Source organism: Anabrus simplex, chromosome 7 (assembly GCF_040414725.1).
Source record: "Anabrus simplex isolate iqAnaSimp1 chromosome 7, ASM4041472v1, whole genome shotgun sequence".
NCBI lineage: Eukaryota > Metazoa > Arthropoda > Insecta > Orthoptera > Tettigoniidae > Anabrus > Anabrus simplex.
Genome location: NC_090271.1, coordinates 141,962,855 through 141,983,967, shown reverse-complemented (window position 1 = coordinate 141,983,967; position 21,113 = coordinate 141,962,855). Strand labels below are relative to the sequence as shown.

The 21,113-nt window shown below is 37.4% G+C and overlaps 1 protein-coding gene across 8 annotated transcripts in view; it reads right to left on the bottom strand.

The window, feature by feature from the left end:
- Positions 1 to 21,113, bottom strand: part of gek (serine/threonine-protein kinase gek) — a 736,940-nt gene that overhangs the window by 546,609 nt on the left and 169,218 nt on the right. For all 8 annotated transcript variants that reach the window (XM_067151353.2, XM_067151356.2, XM_067151355.2 and 5 more), the window contains one exon: positions 8,828 to 9,036. In XM_067151353.2, coding sequence (XP_067007454.2) covers positions 8,828 to 9,036 — 209 coding nt within the window. The remainder of the gene's footprint in view (positions 1 to 8,827; positions 9,037 to 21,113) is intronic.

Below are 21,113 nucleotides of genomic sequence, written 5' to 3'. Positions count from 1 at the left end.
TCTGTGCTTTAAATAATGTGTTTTTTGTCATTTTGTGTGTTAGTGTCTTCAAACCTGAAGATGTCTCCAAACGAATAGAATAAACATATCCTTATAATGAAGTGTTCTCTTTTGATAACACAAATAATGCACGCATTGAAAGGTGGAAGTCTCACAATTTTAATTAGATAGCGTCAATGGTGATACTTAATAAGGAAGTGCATCAATTGTATCTTTAGAGTTTTCTGTCAGTTAAGACCCTCTCTTTATAATGCCCTTTTCTGTTTGAGATGGATCCAGCTGCATGCCACTTACCAAACAAAGCATAGACATACGGTTCTGATTGTATACAATGGACCAACTTTCCAGAAATTATTATTTGAAATACTTCTGCAGACACCTATCCTAAGATTTATTTTAAAAAGGTACATTTTGGCAATGAACACTTACTGCTCAATGGTGTCCTTAAAACATGCTGAATAATTGTTACTGCGCAAGATATAATCACACTGAGCATGTCAAGTAAATCATGTGCCTCACTAACAACAGTACAGAGCTCCACTGATGGCCAAGCCTTACAGGTCAGAGGATGGGACAAAGAAGCTGCTGTCTCCCACCAGGTAGCTCCTTACTCATCCCTTGAGTGTGTCGTAAACTCTTGTATGGTGGTCACTATATAATTAAGTGTAGAAGGCGATATTAGTTAATCAGCACCCTGCAACTCAGAAAAGGATGTGGAAAATAGAATATGCTCTGCCCATGCAGCTTAAGTTGCATCTCCCACTGAGTTTTCTTGAGTAAGGATCTCAAAATATATACCAAACTAATGATGTACCAAGCTGTAGTCATAACAACATTACTATATGGATGTGAAAACTGGACACTTTATCGTTGTGACATAAAGAAACTGGAACATCACCTCTACACATGGACTTCCGCAAACGGGCAACGTAAGAACCAGATCAATTACATCCTTATCGACAAAAGATGGACAATCTCCTTCTGCAATACCAAAAGAAGATCGGGCACTGAATGCGGAACTAACCACCACTTTCTTTGGGCTTACCTCAAAATAAAGCTGAGCAAACAAGCGACCAAAGGAAAATCCAAGAGGATAGTTGATCTAGAACCAATTGCCTTCCAAAGAGTTCTTAAAGATAGTGGCCTACTAGACCTCAAGTGAAAATACAACGAAACTGGTAGAGAGTGGAAAACAAAAATTGTTGAAACAGCTGGAGAGATTCCAAAGCTCAGCAGTCCAGTGAAATTACAACATAAGATGTCACTTAAGACCTTGAGACCAGCTGACAAGCGACTCACACGAACACCAAGAAATCTGGCAAACTTGAACAAAATTGTAACGTGGAAGAAGCTGCCCATAACATTCCCAAAGTCCTTAGGATCTTTATACGATTGCCGTCTTGCTGACCAAAATCATACAATGATAAGCCCAGAATTGACTTAGACAAATTTTTAATATAAATAAATTCAAAGAATTACAAACCCTAACTGGAGTTACTTCATAATACAGTAGATGTCCGCTATAGCGAGAATCCCTAATGGCGAAAAAATTACTCACTATAGCGGACTGTCGTTATATCCGATTTTTTGTAAAAGTCAGAGAAAACCGCCATACTCATTAAAATCTGTATGAAACAGCTATCAGTTTGTTCAAAACTTGCATTTTTGCTTACTTGTTTTTTTCGAAATCCGATGCTACGTGAAAGTGTATGTTTAGTTTCATCCAAGACGACCCTGAATGCAATACGACCCCCACCTTTTCCTTCAAAAAATTTTAATCAGGCTTAAAAAGTACTTCGTAAAATCATATGAATGCCTTTCTTGTATAGTACGCATTTTAGACTATCTTTGTCTTAATATCTTTGTCTTCACGCAAACACCGAACACTGCCTTCAGTTATGCCGTATTTTTTGCGGCTGCATAATTTTTCCTTATTTCCGCGGGTTTAACAACCAATAAGTTATTGACATCATATTATCGAGAACCTTTTGAAAATTCCCGGCATATCAATTCCACGTGTCCCTACAATACGACGATCCATCAGGAAAATATTCTTGCTTACTATAAAACTAATACTTTTACTCTGTGTCAGCTACAACCGGCCGCTACACACAAATCTCGCTTGCCGGGTTTGGCCAACTTCAGCGGCTAGCGATGTATAGCCTAATTGCGGGCGTTGAAGGTTGACGAACGTGTTTACTGTGCCGTGGTATGGCTATTTCGCCCTTGCGTTTTTCGAGCACATACCTCACAATGTCATCTTCAACTTCCATAAAGAGTCCTTGTTGCGAGCCACTGAATGCATTTTTTGTATAATATGCATTTTTTTACTATCTTTGTCTTCACGCTAACGCCAAATATTAGCTTTCGTTGGGCCTATGCGGTAATTTTTCCAGCTGCACAATTATTCTACATATCCAAGTGTTTAACAAACTTAAACTGAAAACTGGTATCATAATATGACGAGAACCAGTTGAAAATTTGTCGGCAATACCCATTCCATGTATATTTACAATACGACGATCCATCACATAAATATCCCTGCTGTCTATAAAATTTAATTTTACTAAGCATCAGGTAAAGTAGACGCATTTTAACTCTGCCACTGAGCCGTGGCCTTTCTAAGAATTCGAAGGCTCGCAGGTTTTGATGCCATTATGCAGATTTGAGAAACGTTTTTGTAGAGACTAATAGAACGTCATTCTCTCCTCACTATTTCCCAAGATCTGCTGTAGTGACATACACACAGGCACTGCAGAACCGGTTGCCGCGGCTAGCCATGTGTAATAAAGGTGGTCGTTTGGCAGCGAGTCTTGTGTATGCGCACACGGGGGTGAAAAGAAGCAGCGTGTATCATGAGTTACCACGGTAGTTGTCAGTGGTGTCCACTACTGTTAAGACTGCAAATGCAAGACTATCCTTGATTTTTCAAATGAGATTCTGAGAAAAAGATGTCGTCTTGGATTCGGAGAAATACGGTATCACTCCAGAGGCTTCTGTGGCAAACATTTTGGTTTTCTTTAAACGGCGTTAGCTAACTTAACCGTACATGTATCATGAAAACATTTCAAACGTATGTAGAGAAATGACAACCTCCTCGCTAACAATTTACGTGGGAATAAATAGCCTTTCCGAAATTTAACTAGAAGTGAGAAAATATAAACTATCCTCTGAAATCAGTGATTTATTCTGCCATATCTTGAGGGGTATCACATTCTTACTTAATTTCAGCATACCGTATAACATTCAAATTAAGAGATCGTTTAGTTTAACCTTTACTTTTAACGAGTTACAAAAACGTGTTATCCTCTTTCATTTCGAATTTTCTATAGAGAACAGCAGTCGACAGGTATTACTAATCGACTCCATCATCCCCTTCGAAAATCGACGAGAGAGAAAACTATATTGTACCGAAGATGATCGATCGCATTTTGTGGCAAACGTTCCAGTTTTCTTATTCAAACAGCATCACATATCCTAACTTAACCATACTGTACGTAATACGAAAACATACTTCCAGCACTAGTAGATAAATTATAACTTTTTCGCCGTAAATTTACATGATAATAGCCTTTCCATAATTTAACACAAACTGATCTCTGAAATAAATGATATACTCTGCCATACCTTGAGGTGTACCCCATTCTTACTTTATTGCAGTATTTAGCATTAAAATTACGAAATCGTTTATTCAGCCTTAATTTTTAACGAGTTAACATCTGTTATTGGACACGTTATTTACGCACTTATTAATAATCGACTCCGACATCACCTTCGAATGTCGACGAGAGAGCTCGCTAGTGGACATAGCGAGGAAACAATACCGAAGGTGATCGATCGTACGCAATATAATCGCTGGGGTGCATAAATATCGGTAACGGAAAAAATCATGCGCGCTTAAATCGCTCGTAATAACGGATGCGTCAGTGATAGAGCTCTCGCTGTAACCGAAGGTTAATACACAGTTTAACATAGGACTTTTGAAGGGACAGACAAAACCTGTCGTTATAACGGGGTTCTCATTATATGCCGTACTCGCTATAGCGGACTTCTACTGTATATGATTATGTTTTGCTGAAGTTACAGATAAATATATAGATAATGTTTTGCTTAATTTACAGATTAATAATTAAGGTAACAGTTCTCAACTACATTAAATCCAGAAAGGAGAATGAATGTAAACACATTTCAGGGAAAAGGGAGAGAAAAGTAAAAGAAGAGACGTTATCGCATAAATATTTTCAGATGTAAACGAAATAAGGATCCCAAAGATAAATCTAAGACCATACAGGGGATACTTTTTCCATAATGAAATGTATAATGTAAAAGTATTAAGAAGAACAGTTACTGGTTCTTATCATTACATTGTCAAAATTAAACTTAAATTCACACCGCTAGAGAAGAACGTAAATGACTGAGTGTGTCAACCTCGGGAAAGAGAATACCACAGTTAACATAACTACCAGAGTAAAGTTTTATTAATGTTGCACCAAGCTCAGTTTTGAGTTTACCGACATTTTACTGCGGTATAATGTTTACCGCCTCTGAAGAAATGGTTATCTAGGAAAACTGCGGTAATGTTTTATTAATTTGTGTTTTGTGGTAAAGATTCCAAAATGGAGCTTAACAACTACAGGTTATGTCTCCAGTATCTTAACCAATTTATAAGGAATGAAGGGGGAGTTATAGAAGAGGTGGAATTTATTTGAAGAACTAAGCGATGCTTCGTTCCAAAGAAGATTTTGATTACAAAAATAAACGGTGAGATTTATTTTAGATATAATTGGCGAATAATTGGAATTCCCTACTGGAAGAAACTATCCGATATCACCTAGAAATTGCCTTCTAATAGCACTGTACTTCTAATCAACTGGAACATTTCAAGAGTGATCAGCGACGTCTGTGATGTTGACAGGACAACAGCATGCTGCATAATACATAAGGTTTCTGATGCACTTGCCTCGTTATCACCACAGTTCATTAAACTCCCACTTACGCAACAGGAACAAAGAGCAGTTATGAAAGGCTTTCACAGAATTGCTGGTTCCCTGGTGTACTGGGTGTTCTGGAATGCACTCATGTGACAATAGTCTCCCAGAGGTGAAAATGGGGAGGTATTTAGAAACAGGAAAGTTTATTTCCCTTTAAACATGCAAACTTTGAGTGATTCGAACCTCATGATAAGAGATATAGCAGCAAGATGCTGAAGTTCAACTCACGATAGTGCTATATTTCACAAATCTTGGCTGAGAACAAGTCACGATATAAGAGAAATAGCTAATTGTTATCTTTTGGGTGATGGAGGTTATCCATGTAAATCCCTCCTCCTTACACCTATTCAAAACCCCACCTCCCCAGCAGAACAATGTTATAACAAAGCTCATATTGCCACAAGAAATGTACACGAGACATAAGTGACTGTCAAAACAATCACTGCCTTCTGGATAAACTAAAGACAACTGACTATCGAAATTATCACTGCCTCCTGAATACTACTTCAAACTTCTTCCGAGTGGAATAATAGCGAGAAAAACAACAAACAAGAAACCGTGGTAACGAAACCAAGTGATACTAATGGTTTGACCATGGTTTTGTAAAGGCTGATAATTACCGTGCTACTGATCATGTTCTTGCATTGTAAATTCCCACTTCCATTTTTTTCCTTAACCCAATCGCCTCAGGTTTAATGGTCCTGCACGCTCACTTAGAAATCAGATTTAAATCACCCTCAACTCAAGTAAGCAACCCGGTCAGAAATACTGTGCACTGCTATGAAATAAATGGCATAAATAGAACAGCAACCAGAATTTTCATGCACGGTTGTCAGTGATACATTCAAAATAATTGTATTCAATCAATAATGACGTTATAACAAAGATTTTGTGTGGTGAATCTAAAATCTTTCGGGTATATGTAGAAGCACTTCACATTTTTTGGGGTCTCAATACATTCATCTTTGATCCAATATAATTGGATGCAAGGCTTACGAAGATGGGTTATCAGAATGCAGAGGACAAAGTAGGCCTTCAATTTCATCCTCATCGGTGTCAAACCACTTGCCATCGTCTGTTCTCTCTCTTGTAACTGGGTATGATAATTATTCCATAAACATACCTGCCAACTTTACAAAATCAAAAATCAGGAGATTTTGATATGAAAATCAGGAAAAATCAGGAGATACAATTGGTCAAAACTGCTTATTCTACGTATCTTGCACAATACAGGAGTACTATGGTACATATTATAACACTTATCTCAAAACCGGACTGTTGCTATATGGGGTTACAAGGCTAAAAATGACACATCTCTACTCTCTCACAGGAAGTATGTGAGTGAGATGATCGGTCTCTGATAAGCCTTCCAAAAATAGTATGAACTCATGTTCCACGTGTGAATCAGTCATGCGCTTAGATACCATTAGTTAGCAAATGCATACATTAATATACTGCATCACGCGCCCGCGCGATTATGAGAAGCGCAATGCTATCTTTATCAAGTAATAAAATAAAATTTGCAAGAATTGTCTCCAAATGGCTCCTAAAATCTCTAGAAAAGTCACTACTCGCTATCTTTGAAATTCTGTCAATAAATTACTAAAATAGACTCCAAATCTAGCGACTAAGTCTCTAGAATCGACTAGACTGATGTGAACGAACACGAACATAGCACACGAGAACGAGAGATTTACAATCGATATAGGCCTACGCATCAAGATATACAGGTTTCAATAAACAATGCACATCCACGCGCACTTCTCATATCAATAAAAGTCGGTATTTCATTTGAAAGCTGCAAATGTGTCACTGGCGTAAAAAGTCGAAATGGCGGGATTTGAAAACAGATGTTTGAAAGTTCACCAAAAAATAAGCTAAAATCAGGAGAAATAATAGAATAATCAGGAGGTGGGAAAAGCTATCGAAAATCGAGAGTCTCCTGCCTAAATCGGGAAAGTTGGCAGGTATGCATAAACATTTATTTCCCATGCAATGTGGAAAAACAACAGGTCCATACACTCCAAAAATACAGACAACTCCAAAACAGAATTATCTAAATATTTGTCTCTCAACTCTCCTGACAATCCCAGACAGCTTGTAAAGTGATTACTAAACCAAACTTAGTCATTATGTCTTGCGTTTGAACCCAAGGCCTTAGGTACGATTTCAGTCATTCATATCAGATGAACTGAAAATTTCTTTTTCAGAATGATCACAATTGCCATCACTGTCCTCTGAATCGCTGCATAAAATACCCTCAATTAACTTAGCTATAACAATGCTGTCAATGGCCTTTACTATGCAAGGAGCTATAGCTAGGAGAGTGACACCCGATGAAATGTTTGTGCTTTCAGTGGCTACAATTGGGCAATAAATTATGGTACACGTTCTTAGAAAGAAAGCTGTAAACCAGCCATATTCCTGTTCTATTCATAGAAGTTCACAAAAGGGAAACCCTCCCAAGAATGGTCAACATAAGAGCTAGTATATAAGACTCGGCGCGGCGCATGAATGTCTCATATGAGTTGAAGGCCTAGCCAACACTCGCATGAACATCAAGTCAAACGAAAATGTAAAACATGAGCTATAAGGTTTTCACCTATTCAATACTATTTATCGTAACCTAAAAAATTTACATATATTTGAAACTAGTTTCTGTCTTATTAGAGACCATCATCAGTCAAAATCATTACAGTTCAGGCAAGACATGAATAATTGTTTAAGGAAATCAATGTCTTTGCCTAACTTTGTTATTTTGACTTTCAAACTTAGGTATAAGTAAGCCTGGCTGGCATTATAATCATGATCTATGACGTCAAATGAGTCGAGTGGGTTAATCTGTATTATGCCACTCATAGGCTTTAAATTTAGAACTCATCTAGTGTGCATTCTTGCATTATTATTTTTTTTTTCCTTTTTCTTTTTTTAAATTTGTGCAGAAAAGTTGTGGTGTGAGTATTATATGTGCCAAGGTTGGTGCACTGCCCCTGATATACAGAAATCTCAAAAGTCAGTATTTCTCTGTCAATTCCGTTGGCAACTCTATTCCTGCTACAAGTGAGAAGCATGCCACATACATATTGTATCATATATGGACAGGAGTTGCAGTTCATCAACAGAAATAAACAAAGCTTGTCTTGAACAGACAAATGATAAAATGCCAGGCAATTCGCAGACAAAAGGCAAAGTTTCTAGTGATCGAAAACAAACGTATGCGAATGTGTGACTGAAAAAGAGAGTTTTTGGATGTGTAGTCATGACAGACATGTGTCTACTGAAAGCTATAGCAACAGCAACAAAGTTAAAAAGTACAGATTTCAAGACTATCCATGGATGGCCTACACGTGTCCTTGTACAAGATAACTTGAGTTTTCAAGGAAAACTAGCAATGTGCAGTGTATCGCAGCCAATTATGAAGAGAAGATTGTGAACTTTCATACATTTGCTATCCGTTAGGACCCGACAAATTCTTATTAAGTCTTGTAAACTGGTAATGTAGACCATACATCAGTATATTTTGAAGATTACGACATGACAAGTAATTTCATAATTTTTTAAATAATTTAGGATACTGTAGTATTTACAGTTTTCAATGTAAATATTTACAAAAACAGAAAGATCTCCTTTTCTCTCAAAATTTCTCTTCCTAAAATTAGAATGCAGGAATTATTTGTGTATGCACAGTACATACAATTTTCCAATATGTAGGTCATTTATTCACTAGCTTCTGACCTATATATATATCATGTATTAAAAATATTTTGCAGAAAATGAAAAAAATCTTTTAAGAACATTCCAAGATTAATACAGACAATATCAGAAGTTACACTTACCACCCCTGGGTGAATGTAAAACCAACAAAGGGCAAGTGCAGAGCAGTAAAAATTGCATTGCTTGTAGGAGGAACAGCATCAGAAGTTCGGATGTCAGTATCATCAACATCAAAGTTGGATGTATCAGTAGGACTGCTAACTTCTGGAACGTAAGGAGCAAGGCTGTCTCGAAGTCTGTTCCAGTCGACCCCAACAAACCATGCATGGTTCTAAAATATTGAGATATAGTTTAAATTAATAGTCAAAAATTTACTCAATTTCTCATCTGAAATATGGACATAATGACCTAAGAGGTACTAGATAAAGTATTTTATACATACATAAACATCAACAAATATGCATCATGATCATTCTCTTGCTGGCAAGCATAAGAACCGTCTATAAATTATACCAATATATCTGATAATAGGTTCTCAGATGGCTGCAGAGACCAATTCTAGAACCACAAGCTCTACTGCAAAGCTGATGCATGTACTACTACTACTACTACTACTACTACTACTACTACTAGGTTTATTGTTATGAAAACAGCCATTTAGCAAAGAAAGTATTTAATTGCTTGTTTAATTTGCTTGAAACTGTTGATATTTTTTGGAATATGTAAGTACGGTATATTCCATACTCAACAAGGGGATCCTTCAAAAATTTTAAGTAAAGCCTAAAGCAACTGGACTTAGAATAGAACATTGAAATGCTTGAGGAATGGTCAAATGAATGAAATGGAGATAACCCCAATCCCTTAAACTTGCTCATCTGATTAAAAGTAAATGAGATGATGGGAAATATAAGGAGAAAATAAATAAAAATCGTAACATCTCCTATCTTGAATCCAACCCCACACATCAATCTAATTCACAATTTTGACATCACAACATTTTCCATTCTCATATTCTATGCATTAGCAATTAGTAAAAACATAGACAATTGAAATCCAAAATAATAAAAAAATCTTTAATTTTCATCATCACTGATGATCAAAAGGTCACCAACAAGGTCAGGGTGTTATTGCCTTCTTACACAAAATAAACACCCTTTCAAGAATGGAAACAAGTGACTACCTTTTCCCGTGTCCTACTAATACTTTCATGTTCCTCTGTGAAGCAAAGACTGAATTGGCTCATATATAAAAGAAACACTGACCGCCCCATTGTTCTAAAGTCCAAAACTGACAACGCTTCACAAAATATAATCAGACTCATGTGCTTCCATCAGAGCTGAGGTCCAGTCGCAGGACATCTTCACAATATTAGCCTCCTGTAGGTGTTGGCAGCCGAAACTAGTTTCTACAAGCACATGCCAAGGAAAAAGAGCCACAAGAAAAATTACAAGTGGATGGCACAATACTGCATTAGATACCAGGGGCAATACTACAGTAGTTACCAGAAGAACTGCAAATGGTGAAGAGAGCACCGATAGTGAACATGACAGTTTATGAAGACATGACGTGCCTAGTTTCAAAAGTCAACATCTGCATTTTGTAAGTTATTGAGAAAAACTAACTTCAAATTCATCGTAATGGTAAAATTCAGGAAATTTTATGTGATTCTTGTTACAAAGTGTAACATAAACATAAAATGTAACACGTTTAGGAGATATGTAGCATTTAAAATTGCAGATGTAGAAGTTTTGTGAGTTAATGGAAAATGGTATTTTGGTATTGAACTTATAGCATATGTCTAGTTTCAGAACAAATTATAGCATTTTACTTAACAAGGATTATTTTATCCACATAACGTTTTCGTTGTTTTCTAACTCTCAGAGAGCAGAGTTTAATATATTAAATAATCCCATAACAGGTTGCCTGCAAGCGGAATTGAATATATATTTAATGGTCAGAGATCCAGTGTTATTGGCGCAAGTAGTAATAAAAAAACTCAAAAGATGGCAGTAAAACACTTTTAGGTCTGGCTGAAAGGGGAATCCTCAAATAGAGTTGCGTTATCACTATGTTAGCTTCTTACACATTGTGAGATGCAATTGTGTTAGTCAAGCATGCGTTGCAAGTTTTGAGACTTTTATTTTTATTTTTATTTTTTATACAGTTATTTTGCGACATGGCAAGAAGAGATGTCAGTGAGCAATAGATTTTGGACTCCATAGATGTAGATGAAAGTGATTTTTCATTTGATGAGTCTGAAGGCTGATATTGAAGTAGCAAGTCGTCTTAGCACAAGAGCAATTCAAGTGACCCGGAGAACGAAACCGCTAGCGGAAGGACTGATGTGAGTAACTTAGCCCCAGACCTTCAAGTATAATTCTGACATATAATATTATTATTAATAATCAGGGACGAATTATACATTTATATTTTTGACATGGCGACCAAACTTAGAGTACTTTTCACTGTTTTTTACACCAAAAATTTTACATGCCGTATTTACTTGTGTATGAGACAAAGAAAATGAAAAAATTACATTTTGCATAAAAAAACTCCTCAACGTAACTCGTCAGAGAAAAACAACGATTCTGCTTTAAAACGGGTACAAGCCTTACTGCACCTCCTATGATATCACACAAATTAGTGAACATTTTCATCTGTATGACCCGCGCAATGAAAACATGCATCAAAGTAATGAGGTACATCTGCCTTCATAGCATAGGCCTACTGCAGCTCTATTGACATCGTACAAATAGACCATTGTTGGATGCGTTTGTGAACGGTCGGCTGTTGAGAGAGCTCTACCATTATTGTAGTAATAAAGGAGTTAAAACCAACTGAAATTGTTTAAGAGAGAGTGCGTGTGTGTCTAAGCATTTAGCTTTGTTGGTAATCTTTGAGTACAGTAGTTCTTGCAAATTTCAAACTTGCAATTTTCATTTCTGTTTGTGCTTAGTAGTGACATACGGTACCGGTATTGTAATTAGGATATGTCTCAACGTACTTTAAAATGATTGTAGTGTACTGTACAGTAGTATATGAGTAATATCTTTTTTTTTTTTTTTTTTTTTTTTTTGGCTAGGGGCTTTACGTCACACCGACACAGATAGGTCTTATGGCGACGATGGGATAGGAAAGGCCTAGGAGTTGGGAGGAAGCGGCCGTGGCCTTAATTAAGGTACAGCCCCAGCATTTGCCTGGTGTGAAAATGGGAAACCACGGAAAACCACCTTCAGGGCTGCCGATAGTGGGATTCGAACCTAAGTAATATCTTATTAGGATTTAGCGTGCCTATTTTATTATTGTAAAATATTTGTATAGTATATTAGAGGTATCCGTTGAAACTCTGTTACTAAAACTCTGTGGTTGTAAGTGTAGTTTAATTGTAATTGTAATTAGGATAGGCTTAACTGCAGTTTAGAATTGTGTAATTCTTGTGTATTCCTTTCGGTATTCAGTAATTAGCAGCAGTTTTTATCCTGTTAGGGTGTTGTAGAATAAAAATAGAGTACAACTAAGTAGTATTGTAGTGTAGTCATATATTAATTACCTTATTGTCGTGTGATCTTTGAGAACTATCCCAGACAATATTTCCCTACATTCATTTTTATTTGCCCATAAGTTATTTTATTTTTCCCTTTCTTTTCATTTTTTCCATAGAGAATGACCTAAGGAGTGCAGGTGTAGGAACTGTAGGTGTGGCGAGGCATTGAGGGGTTTGAGGGAGGAGTTGGAGAGTTTGAGGGAGATAATTAGGATTCTCACAAAAGACAGGAAGGAAGATAGGACTCCCTCAAACAATATACAGGTAACAGTAGGTGTAAAAGTTGGAGGAGAAGGAAAGGGGGGAATTGTAGAAGACAGGTGGTCTAATGTTCTAAGGGGAAGGAGATTGCTAGCTAAAGGCTCCGATCAGGATCAGAATTCAGGACAGGTGTCTTTGAGAAATCGGTACGAGTCACTCCAGGTAGAACAACAGAGGGAAGGAACTGGAAACTGTTGCTGAGATGTGTGGAAGTAGGAGGAGGGAAAGAGGTAGGAAAGGGAAATGTAGAGTAGAGGATAGGAAAAGACAGGTAGGACAGGGTCATCGGAAGGAGGAAAAGCTATCAGGAAAGATAGGGCTGTCCAGGAGGAGAGAGGATCAAATGAGGTGGGTAGGGTTGAGGCTCTGGTCATGGGAGATTCCATCGTTAGCCATGTGGGGAAAGTGTGTGGAGGAAAGGGAACCAGGGTAGAGTGTTATCCAGGAATTAGGTTGAGGCAGATGTTGAGAAAAGTAGAAGAGAAGGAGAAGGTGGTAGTGTTTCACGATGGTACCAACAACGTAAGGCAAGCTGGTATCAAAGACTTTAATATTACTTATCTAGACTCACAGAGCGCGCTGATGCTATGCGGAATATTGAACACTTTCGCGCATCGCCATGTTGCGGGCGCTTCAGCTTCGAATCATGGCTAGACCGTGGTAATGTTTACAGACCCTTGCATGTTTTCGATTTGATATGAATCATGCCTGTTAGTGGATCTGTTTTAGTATTATATGTGACGGAGTGATAATATATTGTCAAATATTTTCAAGGAATGTGGGAGCTGATACATTACGGTAGCTTCGGCAATATTAGGCCTAAAGTTAGGCCTTAGGCCTACCTGTAAAATGGAAAGATATTCACGAGGGTGAATTCGTGTGTAGCCTTCATTTGTACAGGTTGCTATCGGAAGGGATCTGGTATTTCTTTTCACATGTGAGTAGAAATAGAACTGTTATAAAATAACTTTAATTTACCACAGGGCTTAATCGAGAACTAAACAGGTTATAGGGTGGTTGATTCAGAGAACGTATGGACATGAAATTTAGAATATTTAGGCTTCTTTTTTGTTTGCCTTTTCCCAATATATCGGAGATAATTGTTTAGAACTAAACAGCTGTTGTAAAAAAGGCTGCACATTTTTTCACACAAACTGTGTTGCGGTATTACAAATTTGATAAACCTAGGCCTAGAATTCGTAAGATATGATTAATACAACTTGATAAAACCTTTTAATATTAGGGTAAGATATTTCTTCAAATTATCAATTATCTGAAAAATTATTTATTAGTATCGTGTCTTCATTTCTCCATTTTTTCCCCATTTGCTTTATAATAAAAGAATACAATTGTTAATACGCTATTCCAGAAAGTTCTGACAATATAAAATCTAAATAAAGCTCATTACAATCTTGTCAATCCTAGTCTGCATTAAGAAACGCTAATCAAAATAACTGTCCACTATGATATTAATATTTTTGTTTGCAAGTGCTTTACTTTCAGTTTCATCTATTTTCATTCTTGTGTAAGTCATGGTGCTCATATTAGGGAAAAATTAGAACGCACTTTCAATTTTTATGTGCTCAGATAATGTTAATTCAGAATGAGTTTGTAAAAGCAGTAATATTCAAGAAGATAATATTATGAGGAGGGTTTTACATCTTAAATAATACCATTCTTACTTAAGCCTAACCGGTCGAGTTGCCCGTGCGGTTAGGACCGCGCAGCTGTGAGCTTGCATCCGGGATATAGTGGGTTCGAACCCCACTGTCGGCAGCCCTGAAGATGGTTTTCCGTGGTTTCCCATTTTTACACCAGGCAAATGCTGGGGCTGACTTTAATTAAGGCCACGGGCTCTTGCTTCTCATTCCTAGGCCTTTCCTATTCCATCGTCGCGATAACCTACCTGTGTCGGTGCGACGTAAAGCAAATTGGTAAAAAAAAAACTTAAGCCTAAACTACGCAGAGAAACTCAAATTAACCCTAGACATTCATTTCATTTTAAGAAATACACAATAGAAGACTGCCACTAGTGTAACAAATGTCAGGCAGCATTTACCTAAATCCAAATCACACAATAATAACTTCTGCTCATCCAGTCACGTTATTTCATATCCAAACCAAATCCAATGGCACAACAGGCCCGAAAGGCCATGGCCTACCAAGGGACCGCTGCTCAGCCTGAAGGCCTGCAGATTACGAGGTGTCATGTGGTCAGCATGGTGAATGCTTTCGGCCGTTATCTCACCGTCAGATAGCTCCGCAATTGTAACCACGTACGCTGAGCGGATCTTGAACTAGCACTCAGATTCAGGTACAAATATCTGACCTGGCCGGGGATTGAACCCGCAGCCTCCGAGTAAGAAGTAGACACGCTACCCCTACACCGCAGAGCCGGCATTTCATATTCAGAAAATGATAAACCATGTATCTGATTGTTTTAGAATGATTTCTGCAGTCATGTACTTTTTAAACAATGTGTTCAGAGAATTGAGTAAAATTTGCTGTAGGCCTAATGACTTATCAGAGAGGAATCGTAAGCTATGTACCTTTCATAGAAAGATTTTATTTCACAGGTTTCCTTTTTTGTTGATATTGAAGATTATTGTTATCGGTGCAGGAGTTTGTAAATATTTATGTGTTTTACAGTCTGCTGAGAGACAGGCAATTTTTATCTCACGATATGTAATCATACTTAAGTTGTAGACTGCTTTTTGGACATGTCTTTTTATTTTCAATAAAGCTAAATTGTAGAGTCTAGGTTTCTCAAGAGACAGATTGTCACGTGATCCTCGTCCTTTAAGTCTGGCCTTCTTGCGATACGTACAATGTTCGAACAAATTAGTTACAAACATGACTCTTATACAGTATTAAAGTGAGCGACGTGATAATTTTCGAGGCAGTGCTAGTGCATTTTTCAGTCTTCTTATTGTCTGCTAAAGTTTTTTTTTTTGGTGCGCCACCTATGGGCTATCCAAAGGATTTGTGTAGATTGTTCAGTTTTTATACAGAAATATATTTTAATATTACCACAGTCTTCATACTACGTATATTTATTGCGTGTGTACACGGTAGTCGGTGTAGGCTGTCATTAATTTTGTAGGGTGGATGTTTTTTCATGTGTGCGAAATTTAAGTTAAAGCACGTATTCCATACGGTCTCCGCGTCAAGCTGAGGAGCGCCCGCAACATGGCGGTACGCGCATGGACATGTCTTCCCCAGTCACACGCTACTGCGCAGCCAGCGGTGTGGGGCCTTGGCTGGTATAAGTACCAACATAGTTGGAGATGTGTGGGATCTGGTAAATACAACATGGGTGAAGTTCAAGGAAGCGGAGATTATCAGTGGAATACTGTCTAGGAGGGATACTGACTGGAGGGTGATTGGGGATTTAAATGAGACTATGGAGTGGGTATGTGAGAAACTGGGAGTGAAATTTCTAGATCCTAATGAGTGCGTAGGAGATAGGGATCTGCACTCATATGACCTTACTTAAACTGCAGTGGCACGTATAAATTAGGAAATTTGTTTGGAAGGGTAACAGGAAGGTACATTCAGGGAAATGAGGTGGTCCAGGGAGCAGTGATAAGAGTACAGAGATCTGGAAGTCAAGTATGGATGACATAAAAATGTTAGTGTTGAACTGTAGAAGTATTGTAAAGAAAGAAATAGAATTAAGTAATTTAATAGATTTATATTTACCAGATATTGTAATAGGAGTTGAATTATGGCTGAGAAATGATATAATGGATGCAGAAATTTTCTCACGGAATTGGAGTGTGTATCATAGAGATAGGATAGGAATGGTGGGAGGGGGAGAACTCATTCTGGTCAAAGAAGAATTTGTAAGCTACGAAAAAGTTAAAGATGACAAACATGAAATTCCAGGTGTAAGAATCATTTCTAAAGGTAATAGGCAAATTGATATCTTTGGGGTGTACAGACCGGGAAAGGGTAGCGCTGACACAGATTCAGAATTATTTGATAATTAGCTATGTGGGAAATGACATGAAAAGGAATGTGATTGTAGCAGGAGATCTGAATTTACCAGATGTCAATTGGCAAGGAAATGCGAACGACAGGAAGCATGACCAACAAATGGCAAATAAGCTAATATGGGAAGGACAGCTGATTCAGAGCGTGATGGAACCAACCAGAGGGAAAAATATCCTGGATGTGGTGCTGGTAAAACCAAATGAGCTCTATAGAGAAACCAAAACAATAGATGGTATTACTGATCATGAAGCTGCTTTTGTCGTAGTTAAAAATAAATGTGATAGAATGGAAAGCCTTAAGAGTAGGACTATTAGGCAGTACCATATAGCTGATGAAACAGGCACAGGCAGTTTTTGAAAAGTAACTATGATCGGTGGAAAATGGTAAATAAAAATGTAAACGGACTTTTGGATGGGTTTAAAGCAACTGTTGAGGAATGTGAAAATAGGTTTGTACCTTTAAAGGTGGTAACAAAAGGTAAAGACCCATCCTATTATAATAGAGAAATAAAGAGACTAAGAAGGAGGTGCAGATTGGAAAGAAATATAGTTAGAAATGAGTGTGGAAGTAAGGAGAAATTGAAGGAACTTACTAGGAAATTGAATCTAGCAAAGAAGTCAGCTAAAGATAACATGATGGCAAGCATAATTGGTGGTCATACAAATTTTAGTGAAAAATGGAAGAGTATGTATAGGTACTTTAAGGCAGAAACAGGTTCCAAGAAGGACATTCCAGGAATCATTAATGAACAAGGGAAGTGTGTATGCAAGGATCTTCAAAAGGCAGAAGTATTCAGTCAGCAATATGTAAAGATTGTTGGTTACAAGGATAATGTCCAGATAGGGGATGTAACACTAAAGAAGTATTAAATTATACCTGTGATAACAATGACATTTACAGTAAGATACAAAAGTTTAAAACTAGAAAAGCAGCTGGAATTCATAAGATTTCTGGGAATATACTAAAGGCAATCGGTTGGGATACAGTACCATATCTGAAATACTTATTTGATTATTGTTTGGTTGAAGGAGCTACACCAAATGAATGGAGAGTTGCTACAGTAGCCCCTGTGTATAAAAGAAAGGGTGATAGACATAAAGCTGAAAATTACAGGCCAGTCAGTTTGACATGCATTGTATGTAAGCTTTGGGAAAGCATTCTTTCTGATTATATTAGACATGTTTGCAAAATTAATAACTGGTTTGACAGAAGGCAGTTTGGGTTTAGGAAAGGTTATTCGACTGAAGCTCAGCTTGTAGGATTTCAGCAAGATATAACAGATATCCTGGATTCAGGAGGCCAAATGGACTGTATTGCGATTGACCTATCTAAGGCATTTGATAGGGTAGATCAGGGAAGACTACTGGCAAAAATGACTGCAATTGGACTAGAAAAAAAAGTGACTGAATAGGTTGCTACATTTCTAGAAAATAGAACTCAGAGAATTAGAGTAGGCAAAGCTTTATCTGACCCTGCAATAATTAAGAGGGGAATTCCTGAAGGCAGTATTATTGGACCTTTATGTTTTCTTATATATATCAATGGTATGTGTAAAGAAGTGGAATCAGAGATAAGGCTGTTTGCAGACGATGTTATTCACTATAGAGTGATAAATAAGTTACAAGATTGTGAGCGGCTGCAGGGTGACCTCGATAGTGTTGAGAGATGGGCAGTGGACAATGGTATGATGATAAATGGGGTTAAAAGTCAGGTTGTGAGTTTCACAAATAGGAAAAATCCTCTCAGTTTTAATTACTGCGTTGATGGGGTGAAAGTTCCTTTTGGGGATCATTGTAAGTACCTAGGTGTTAATATAAGAAAAGACCTTCATTGGGGTAATCACATAAATATGATTGTTAATAAAGGGTACAGATCTCTGCACATGGTTATGAGGGTATTTAGGGGTTGTAGTAAGGATGTAAAGGAGAGGCCATATAAGTATCTGGTAAGACCCCAGCTACAGTATGGTTCCAGTGTATGGGACCCTCACCAGGATTACTTGATTCAAGAACTGGAAAAAATCCAAAGAAAAGCAACTCGATTTGTTCTGGGTGATTTCCGACAAAAGAGTAGCGTTACAAAAATGTTGCAGGTTTTGGGCTGGGAAGATTTGGGAGAAAGGAGACGAGCTGCTTGATTAAATGGTATGTTCCGAGCTGTCAGAGGAGAGATGGCATGGGAGGACATCAGTAGACGAATAAGTTTGAGTGGTGTCTTTAAAAGTAGGAAATCACATTATGAAGATAAAGTTGGAATTCAAGAGGACAAATTGGGGCAAATATTCGTTTATAGGGAGGGGAGTTAGGGATTGGAATAACTTACCAAGGGAAATGTTCAATAATTTTCCAATTTCTTTGCGCTCATTTAAGAAAAGGCTAGGAGAAAAACAGATAGGGAATCCGCCACCTGGGCGAATGCCCTAAATGCAGATCAGTAGTGATTGATTGATTGATTGATTGATTGAACAAGGGAAGTGTGTATGTGAGGATCTTCAAAAGACAGAAGTATTCAGTCAGCAGTATGTAAAGATTGTTGGTTACAAGGATAATGTCCAGATAGAGGAGCAGACTAATGCTAAAGAAGTATTAAAATTGACATATCATAACAATGTTTTTTACAGTAAGATACAAAAGTTGAAAACTAGAAAAACAGCTGGAATTGATAAGATTTCTGGGGATATCCTAAAGACAATGGGTTGGGATATAGTACAATATCTGAAGTACAGTACTTATCTGATTATTCTTTGCTTGAAGGAGCTATACCAAATGAATGGAGAGTTGCTATAGTAGCCCCTGTGTATGAAGGAAAGGGTGATAGACATAAAGCTGAAAATTACAGGCCAGTAAGTTTGACATGCATTGCATGTAAGCTTTGGGAAGGCATTCTTTCTAAATATATTAGACATGTTTGCAAAATTAATAAGTGGTTCGACAGAAGGCAGTTCGGTTTTAGGAAAGGTTATTCCACTGAAGCTCAACTTGTAGGATTCCAGCAAGATATAGCAGATACCTTGGATTCAAGAGATCAAATGGACTTAACCGCGACTGACCTGTCTAAAGCATTTGTACATGAGTACAACTGGACTAGACAAGAAAGTGACTGAATGGGTTGTTATATTTCTAGAAAATAGATATCAGATAATTAGAGTAGGCCAAGCTTTATCTGACCCTGTAATAATTAAGAGGGGAATTCCTCAAGGCAGTATTATTGGACCTAAGTTTTCTTATACATATAAATGATATTATTCTTCACAACTGTATACACAAACATCTAAAATGAACACATGAATACGTAAACTCAAGAATAAAGCATATATTTTTTAGCACTGCAAAATTGCTTCTAAATATCGGAAACTGAGTAAAGAAGTGCAATCAGAGGTAAGGCTTCTTGCGAGACATGTTTTTCTCCGGGTACTCCGGTTTTCCCTGTCATCTTTCACTCCAGCAACACTCTCCATTCTCATTTCATAGCATCTATCAGTCATTAATGTATCACTGGGAGTGGCGACCCCATCGTACTAACAGCCTATATATACGCTTCATTTACTACATCCCTGACCCAGCCAATGACTGGAAAACAGGTTGTAGGTTTTCATTTTCATTTTCCTCTGGTTCATACATTTTCTGATACTGCAGGTACGTAACACACTGGTTCATCATGGTATTCCAGTTACTCGATCCCTACTCTGACGCGCTGTTTTGAATGAGCTGTATGCACACTTACAGCAAAGGCTCACATAGTAGTAGTAGTAGTAGTAGTAGTAGTAGTAGTAGTAGTAGTAGTAGTAGTAGCAGCAGTATGACCTGGTCTAGAATTGCTATTTAAGCCTATTTTCTTCTTCTTCTTCTTCTTCTTCTTCTTCTTCTTGCGTTCCGGCCTTCTAAGGACCACGTTACAATTTCAATTGTTCCTCCTTAGTTCTTTCCTTTTCTTCCAGTATTCTTTCATTGTTTCACTGTGTTTCTTTTTCCTGTCTTCAGTCCACTTTGTGCCTGTTTTCTTTTCCTTCCTCCCTTGGAATCCTTCCATTTGTAAGACTTTCTTCCTAAAAATCTTTCTTTCCAATAATTCTTCTTCTCGTATGTTGTTCCTTTCCAGGTCTTTCTTGACTTCTTAAATCCAGGTGGTAGTTGATTTCTTTTCCCAAAGGTACTTGAAGATTCGTTTAGTTAGTCTATTGTCATCCATTCTGTAAATGTGTCCAAGAAATAGCAATCTCCTTTTTCTTATTGTTTCTGATATGTTTTCTATGTTCTGGTAAATTTCATTGTTACTTCTTAATTTCCAAAACTCTGCAATTCTTGGAGGACCTAATATTTTCCTTATAATTCTTCTTTCTAATATTTCTAATTTATCAAGCTTGTAGTTCAGTGCTAGACATTCGCTGGCATAAAGGCATTCTGGTTTCACTACTGTGTTGTAGTGCTTTATTTTAAGTTTCCTTGATAAGCACTTTTTGTTGTAAGTATTCTTAGTTATACCGTATGCTCTTTCCATCTTTTGTATCCTCTCCTCTATAGCAGATTTTTCTAAACCATTTTCTTGAATTGTCTCACCCAAATATTTGAATTTCTTTACCTTTTCTATTCGACCAATATCCGTTGCTA